The following is an 8,547-nucleotide window of genomic DNA, read 5'->3' as shown; positions in this document are numbered from 1 at the left end:
TCACAGTGAACGCATCTGTGGTTAGTATTTTAATTCATGTAAAAGGAAGTGGCATCATTGTAAAGCTTCAAACAAGTGTTCAATAACACTGAGTGACCATTATACATCTGACAGCCCTTTCTTCCAATACCAATATGATGGAAGTTCCTCTCAGGCTCATAGTCTGTGAAAAAAGCCTACTTTTCCGTCTAACTCACGTCATTTCTAAAGACACATTTTATAGCCTGCCAAAACAAAACTGAAAACTACCAGATGTCTGTTACATTTTTTCCAAATGGGTTCTAGAGCGTTATCAAAATGCTTTGCAGCCGATCAATTTCACTGTCTTACACTGCAAAAGTGCCCACAGAGGGCAAAACATTTTCGACAAGGGAGAATTTTTTCTTTTTAGGAGCTGCAAATAGCTTTCAACTTTTAAAAACGTTGTGTTGGTTTCAGTGGAGTTTTTTTACAATTCATAATTTACCACCTCACAGCCACCTATTCTAGGCTGGAGAAGCCTCGTATAAAGATATTGAGTATAAAGTAATAATGTTGGCTATACGCAAAGTTCTCCTGTGACCATGAGTATGAATGTGTAAATGTACACTCCCCTTCTGCATGCTGCTCCGTGACTTGTTCAGTGATAATAGCTATTGTGAGAATGTGATATTCCTCTTTGTTTATAGGCAACAGTGCCTCTGAAGTACAATCATATTGGCCAGATAATGACCAAAACCAAGCAAATACACTTTAACTCGATATTGTGCTCAGGATTTTCAAATAAATATTGAATGAATAAAAATATTGATGAAGTTATTTGAGACAGAATGTGACTTCTCATGGCTTACGTTTAATAAAAGAAACATATGACAAAGCTTGTATTTTGCCTGTAATACCTACATTATATAAACAATCAAATGAGTTTGAGACATCAGAGCTTGGATGATGTTTATAAAAAAATATTTTACTTGAAATCTGACAAAATCATTATTCACAGCACTGACCAGACAACTGCAATTTTGAAGGCATAATCTGAACTGTTAGTAATGCATGTTGATTCTCACTTTAGTTTTCAGAGGCATATGTGAAAAAAAAATCCAAATTTAAATTCAGCTTTGCCTCCGAGTTGCTAGGAAACTAACTTTTCCTAACTCTCCTTTCTATTTTCAGCAGAGACATCTTTAGTTTCCTCACTGAACATGTTCTAGTACTCAGTATAATCCTTACTTCACTATGCTCAGCTCATTAACACCTAAAGGAGACACAGTCACATCATTCAACATGATATAACATTCCTCATTGATTTGTGATCAGTCCAGGTTGAACACAGTCTTTGTCAGTTTGAGCTTCATTGAGAGGTTTTAGCTGGCCGACTCAAACTCCTCCACCGGCTCCGTTAGTTTGGTTTATCCCTTCTCCAGAGCCGCTCTTCAGGCTGGGGGAAAACATGCCTCGGTACATCGCTTTCTCTTTTTGCAACTCTCGATTCAGTTTCTCCTCAACCCTCTGCAGCTGTTTCCTCACATTGGCATCTGAGACAGAAAAAGTTTTATTTTTGAAAAGGCATACTTTTCTTTTATCACACAGGCTTGACTTTTTAATATATTTTTATGAAATATATCCACAAATGTTGCAACAAAGCCAAATGTCCTACAGAGGAAATATCATGCATTCACAACCTCACAAACACTTGACCTCCATGCCAAATGTTAGCCTCTTATGGCAAAACTTTGGCTATAACTAGCGAGCTTCCTAAAAGAGCTGCCACATTCTTGCTTTCATTAAAGGAAAAAAATCTCTCCATGAAATAGAAATAGAGTGCAATTTGTTTTTTGCCAGTTCTGATTTATGAAGGCGTCACTATTTTATCTTGAAACCTATTACAGGATGTATTAAAAGTTCTAAAAGTGATGTTAATAAGAGATTTTTGTATGTGCAGGTGGAACGATTTGGTCATCTTAAGATAATGTAGATTACCTTGTTGTAAAGTCTCTTTTCTTACCATTAGGTTGCTCACTGCAGGCCTGGGTGAGGTACTGTTTGGCGGTGTGTGCATCCCCCATCTCCAGAGTGGCTACTCCTGCCCTGTACAGCGCTTTGACATCACCTGGTCGCCACTGCAGCACCCGCAGGCTGTAGTCTCTCACACGAGAATAGTCAACACTCTGTTTCTGCAGCAAACAGGCTGAAAGAGATATATTTATACATATATAATATTGTACACACCCAGCTGCCAATTTCCCTTCAACAGGCAATCAATGAAAAAGCTCTCTCCTAAAAGAAGTTGATTATTTGGAGCATAACTCAATTGAAGAGGGCATTTAAAATTAAAATGACTATTACTTAACCATGAAGATCTAGAGTCTACATGACTGAGTAATATCAAGATTAGTTTTTTAAAGAACTACTACCTGAATGGAACAGATATATTTAACTACATTTTCCCAGCCCTGGATTTAGCTCAACTCTCATATAAAAGATGATCTACCAGCTAAATTGTTGTAGCAGTCCACTTGTGTATTTCTCAGTGAAGCTTCCTGTTCGGGTTCGAGAGGAGGGATCTCAGGTCCAAACCCTTTCACTGCTGCCATCACATCAGAGTCGAGGCCTCTGAGGACCAGCAGGGCTCGGTGATAACGCCCGATGGCTGAGCGAATGTTCTTCTCCCTGTAGAAAGCATTCCCTTCTGTTTTCATTTGGGCGGCCTCCTCAAGCAAAGTCCAGGTCGGCTTTGCAGGAGTCCGTTTGTGTCGAGATAAGGTTGGTTCTGATGATGCTGCCGCTGCTGCTTCCTGCACATCCATACTCTCATCCCCCCCTCCAGCCTCCATTTCTGAAATGGACATAGTTGTGATTAATAAGTAAATTGGCAGTCAACTGTTTTTACACAACAAAGTAGATTTACTAATCACAATGAGTAACTTGAAAAAAGTTAATCTGATCCAGAACAATAACGAAATGCATCTACAGAATCAGTTCTACACTGTGAGGTACTCCCATGTAAAATGTTGCATCGGAAAACGTTGTTCACCGTTTTCAGCAGTTTACCCACTCTTAATGGAGAGGGGTGGGGTCGTTGTTAGGGATAAGAAATATAGGATTGTTTTCATGATTTCATGTCTAGAAGTAGATTGTGGTGCATTTAAATTATAGCGATGACAGTGAAAACAAATAAGTAGCTTGAAAAGAAGCTGTCTAGCTTGCTATCATGGTAGAGAAGAGGAAATAAATACAGGACTTATTTAAAAAAGACCAGACTCAAAATGTTGCTGTTAGTGTTTATTTGGAGGAGCGTTATGATTATGCTTGATTAATGCAGGAAGGCCATTTATCCAGCCTGATTTTCACTAAATACTCCATTAAAAAATATGGAATGCATGTTAACAACATGTAAGTAAGGTATAGTGATTTCAGTAAAAGGCGATCGAAGGGACTGCATTTCACAGTATATTGGACACCATTGACAGAGCTTTAATTCGAAAATTGAAACTATTTTAGCATGGATATTTATGGTAGTTTCCATGTCGTCCCATGCCTATCGTTGCAACCCATTGTTTTACTATCGTCATTTCCACGGTGCTAAGCGGCTGTCAACCTGCCTCTCAGGTAGCCTATGTTTCAAACTGAATAATACAATAGTTTCGTAGATATACGTATTGTACTAATTGTTTAATACCTCTGTTAACAGACTTACAGTAGGCTATACTACATGATATAAGCAGCCCGCGTTAGGGACAGTCAAATGCTGCATTATATTTTAATTACTGACACTTACTAAGCTAGTTACTTTGCTACTTTGTTCCGTTGCTAAGAAACATTAGCTAAAGGGGACATTTGTAACGAACGTTCTAATGTTCCAGCACACCGTTAACGGTTTGTAGCTACAGCTAACGAGCTAGCAAAGTTACCATGCCAACTAAACCTGCTCACACACTAGCTAACGCTCATTCAGTTCAATGCGGGATGTCTGCACATTTAACTGGTTGGTTCATTTTATATTGGTGGAATATTTGCTCACCTTACAAGCCACTGAGAGGACAATAAACGCACAGCTACTTCTTACAGTTGACAACCATTCTGCTGCTGTAGAGTCGCTTCCTTGTTTTCTTAAGAAGTGGTCAAAACTTCAACTTCTTTAAGCGTTACTGCCACAGCAAGGCCGAACCAGGAATTACCGTTTACACACTTCAAATATATACAGTATTTTAGCTACATTTATTAAATTAGGTAGGAAAAGTACTCAGATCTTGTATTTAATCAGAGTAGGACCAGAATGTAGTAATGCTCTGTAAGTCCTGCAATAAACATTTTACTCAATTACAAGTAGAACATTGTTGGCATCAAATTACAGCCTACCAAAAGTAAAAGTAGCCTACTCATTATGTAGATTGGCCCATTTCAGAATAATTTATATCATATGTTTCGTGTCATGTTCGTATCATATCATATGTATTTATCAAAGCTGGTAAAGGTAGGCTACAGTTAGTTTTAATTATTTTGTATGCTGCAGGGTTTCTGAATGTTACTCCAGGTGTAACTAAAGTTTTATTTAGCCTAAGTGTTGATTATATTTCACATCATTAATCAAAATCTGCAAAGGAACTAAAGGTATTAAATACGTGAAGTGGAGCAAAAGTACACCATTTTTATTGTAGTGGGGTAGAAGTAGGCTACCAAGTAGCAACACAATTAAATACTCCAGTAAAGTACAAGTCCCTCAAAATTGTACTACAAGTACAGTTCTTGAGTAAATGTACTTAGTTACTTGACATGTGTGATTTCAAAAGTTAAAGTTAGATGTATATGTTGAACACACCTTACTTGAAAACCTTATGTTAAGTTGAACAACTTTTCAATTTCCATGTACGGATGTATCAATCAGACATAGGCCTACAGTAGGTCTTACACCCAATTCATCTTGATTTTTTGATTAACCACATTGCATGTTTGACAAGGGACTCCTATTGATGATAGGTTGCTGGAAGTAACAAAACACACAATTTACTTACTTTAAACTGATTTAATTATAAGCATCTTTTTAAATCTTTGGTCAAAGAGCCGAATATAGGCTATGGCATAAAAAAGAATGGTATACCGCGGCGCAAATACTTGTAGGCTACTTCAACAAACTCAAGAGATTTACAAGAGATTCATTATTACTCCATTCTGTGGCAAAGATGATCATTTTACAAAGATTAAGTCTTTGATGTAAAAGAGGAAAAAAAAATAGCTATACCATCATAAAACATTATAGAATTGCATGAAATTGTTTATTTTTCAATCATGCAGATTTGTGGTCAACATTAATTCAGTGTCATCCTGAGATTTCTCCTCCTTGTCTGTCTTAGTGGTATGATTCATCGATAGCATTAGTTTCTTCTGTGGTTTGTGGGTTTTCACTTTAAATACGTCCCACCTTTCAGGAATCAGTCCTTTATCGAAGAGCAGTGAAAATAGATAGGAGAACAACAAAGTGGCAAACATATTGGACAACATGCAGATCGTCTGTACAGGAGAGCGCTGGACATATATGCCGTTTTCAAGAGTGGAACCTGGAAAGTGGAGAACAATGGGTAACCCAAATGACGGCTCGCCACTCAGCACTCTTAAAAAAAGTCCAACTAGCAAACCAATAATGGAGCCGTATCCGTTGGAGATATTGAAGAAGAGGACGCAGGTGAGTTGAGGAAACATGAAAATGTAGGTTATGCTAGAGCCCAGGATCCAGAAAACCATGATGCTGTTGTTTAGGAAGGTGAGCGCAGTGCCAGCCAAGCCCACCAACACCACAGTGGCCCGGATCACCCACTGGAGCTCCCTACCCGATGCCTGCAGGGGGAAAAAGCTAAAACTGAAATGAACTACAAAAGTGCATTCAGGAGGATCACCAGGTCTGGTGTGTCTCTCCTCAAACACAAAGACAAGTTATGACCAAATGTCCCACCCTGCTGCCAGTTAGGATGGCAGTGAAGATGACAGCCAACAGGGATTGATTCACCTCTTATCCTGCCTTTTTATTTAGTTGATCATAAGATATCGGGTATGGAAATAATTAGCAAATGCTCCAGTTTAAGTTGAGACCAGGATTTTCTATGAATGTCTGTTTTTGAGCCATGACAATCATAAATAATATTTTACCGACAGATAAGTTAAGGCTTGTTTATAGCCAATGCTGGAAATGCCTTTTGATACATTAGTTATTGATCTCTGCAGCCATGGATACTTAGGAAGAGTGAGGAATCAGTAGTCAATGACTGTATAAATCAGTCCTTAAAATAGGTTTTTCAATAACTGTGAATCACTGCAACCACAAGAGGTCTTAGAGCATACAATCACAAATGAAAGCAACAAATATGAGGTTGATGGGTCAAATAGTATGCAAAACAGATGCATGCACACCGACAACCAAACTCATCATCTGGCCTCCAGTGGAGATAACAACCACAACTCTATTCTTCCCCTCAGGTCTCCTCTTACCTTGGTCCTCAGGATGTTCTTATAGATGTTGGATGAGAAGATGGAGGCGGCTGATAACAGAGCGGAGTCCGTTGATGACATCACGGCAGCTGCTATAGCTCCGATGCCGATGATGGAGATGTAGTTTGGGGTGAGGTGCTGCAGAGCAATGGGCAGAATCTGACCGGCCTCTCCTCGCTCGTATGGGGACGGGGAGCCGCACAAGGTAGAGTTCCAGTCTGACACCAAAAATGTGACATAAATTACCATAGTCTCTCTATCTTATATTTAAAGTGGCAAAAGATGACATTTTGCTTCAACTTATCATTATGGAGCACATGTTGATTATACAATTTAAACGCCTGCTGGTGAATAATGACTCTGTCTGACTAGATTGTTTCCCTGTAGGCCTTGCACTTAAAGGCCCGGACACACCAAGCCAATTTCGGCCGTCGATAGATGTCTGGCCGTCGATGAGCGTCCTGTTGGCCTACTCAGATTGGTGTGTCGTGCCGACACATTCCGCTCCCGATTGAACATGTTGAATCGGGAGCGGAGGCTGTCGGCAAAATAAATCACTCCGATTGGCTGTTCAGTTTAGCGAATCAGTGCATGAGAAGCGAAACAGAAGTGAGGTACGCAAACAAACGATTAGGCACACACAGACGGCTATTCTTTTTCATTTTCATCTCACCTGTATGCAAGAATTTATTTTACATCATGGCGATCTGGAATGAAGAAACCGAAGACCAACTCATCAGCTTGATTCAGGAGAGGCCAGCTCTGTACGACATTACAGAGAAACATACTAACATGCTAACTAGCCACAATGCTTAAATAGTTTATTTGTGTGCTTCAGAGAAAGAGCTCAAGAAGAAGTGGGATTCTCTGCGAACCTAGTAGGCCTACACCCGGTACAGGAGACTTTCCCCTCCGGGTAGTTCTGGAGCACTAAAGACTGGCAGACAGCAGTGGATCCTGACCAGACTGCAGTTTTTAGAGCCCTACACAAGAAGGAAGGAGAGTACTTCAAACCTCACCATCACGGTAACTATTTTATTTGTTGCCGTAGGTCAGGGCAACAATTTTGACCAATTTTCTGCCCTAGGCAAGATTTTAGCTGGCGCCCCCTCCAAAAATGCAGACACTCACTATGACTTTTGCATGCGTGCACGTGCACGGTTGTGGCATGACCACCAAAATAGAAAGATATGGACAAAAGATGTGTGCAAATGTATTTAGTATCCTATCCATTTGAACATGATTTAAGTGGGGGGTGGAACTAACATCCTCTAGGGCGCCATAGTTTATGGGCGCTGTTCGCAGGTATACTCAACATTGAGAAACGGCCTTCGACTTCACTTCAGCCACGGTATTTGTTATATCACGCAGTCTGTCTTCTGGTTGCCTCTTTTGAATGACGAATACACACTACCGTCGCTTGCTGGTAAGGACAGTTATTGCCACTCACGTTTTACTTGGCCGTCGGCTGAAGTCTTTGCGGTGTGTTCCAGTGCGACTTTTTGGCCAAGAAGCAGGAGACGTGAGGCGACACAACAGTGGGGTCTGTCGGGACGTGTTTTTTGGTGTCAGTTTGGTGTGTCCGGACCTGAAATGCATTTCTGTATGCTCCCCTGCAATCGGACTTTCACAATAAAAGCCCTAAAACAAACACACTGCAGCACTGACTACCAGAGAGCATTTTGCTAAAAGGGAACTCAACAAATGGTTTACTTCTCAACAAAATTGCTCACACTAACCCATAGTGAAGTAAAAGGACATATGGAGTAACTTTATATCCAGCAAAACAGAATTTGATGGAGGAGGCAAAGAATACAGAGAGAGAAAGTTATTAAAGAAGAATGTTTTACTAAACTAGATTATAAATTTACTAGACCTGCCTATTACCTTAAAGCTCCCATGTCATGGCCATTTCCACTGATCATAATTCCATTGTTGAGGTCTACTAGAATAGATTTATATTGTGCAATTTTCCAAAATCACTTTGGTTTCTCATACAGCATCTCTGTAAACTACGTGTATTCACTGAATTTCACTCTCTGCCTTTAACGGCTCAGCTCCAATAGCTCCAGCCCCCACCCTCCCTGT

At 40.0% G+C, this 8,547-nt stretch overlaps 2 protein-coding genes across 2 annotated transcripts in view; both read right to left on the bottom strand.

The window, feature by feature from the left end:
* Positions 1-812: 812 nt before the first annotated feature.
* ttc9c (tetratricopeptide repeat domain 9C) lies at positions 813-4,103 on the bottom strand. Its single transcript, XM_010767937.1, has 4 exons — positions 4,001-4,103; positions 2,471-2,815; positions 1,985-2,167; positions 813-1,514 (listed from the first exon to the last, which is right to left on the bottom strand). The coding sequence occupies exons 2-4, from the start codon at positions 2,811-2,813 to the stop codon at positions 1,357-1,359; spliced, it is 684 nt and encodes a 227-aa protein (XP_010766239.1). The 5' UTR covers positions 2,814-2,815; positions 4,001-4,103; the 3' UTR covers positions 813-1,356.
* A 915-nt stretch (positions 4,104-5,018) lies between these two features.
* LOC104942682 (high affinity choline transporter 1-like) overlaps positions 5,019-8,547 on the bottom strand; it is a 6,445-nt gene continuing 2,916 nt past the window's right edge. Inside the window, exons 4-5 of the mRNA XM_010767935.1 lie at positions 6,460-6,677; positions 5,019-5,811 (exon numbers count right to left, since the gene is read on the bottom strand). Coding sequence (XP_010766237.1) covers positions 5,260-5,811; positions 6,460-6,677 — 770 coding nt within the window. The 3' untranslated portion in view covers positions 5,019-5,259. The remainder of the gene's footprint in view (positions 5,812-6,459; positions 6,678-8,547) is intronic.

This window comes from Notothenia coriiceps, unplaced genomic scaffold (genome assembly GCF_000735185.1).
Source record: "Notothenia coriiceps isolate Sejong01 unplaced genomic scaffold, NC01 NC01_scaffold00004927, whole genome shotgun sequence".
NCBI classification, from domain to species: Eukaryota; Metazoa; Chordata; class Actinopteri; order Perciformes; family Nototheniidae; genus Notothenia; species Notothenia coriiceps.
This window is presented reverse-complemented; position numbering and strand designations above follow the sequence as displayed.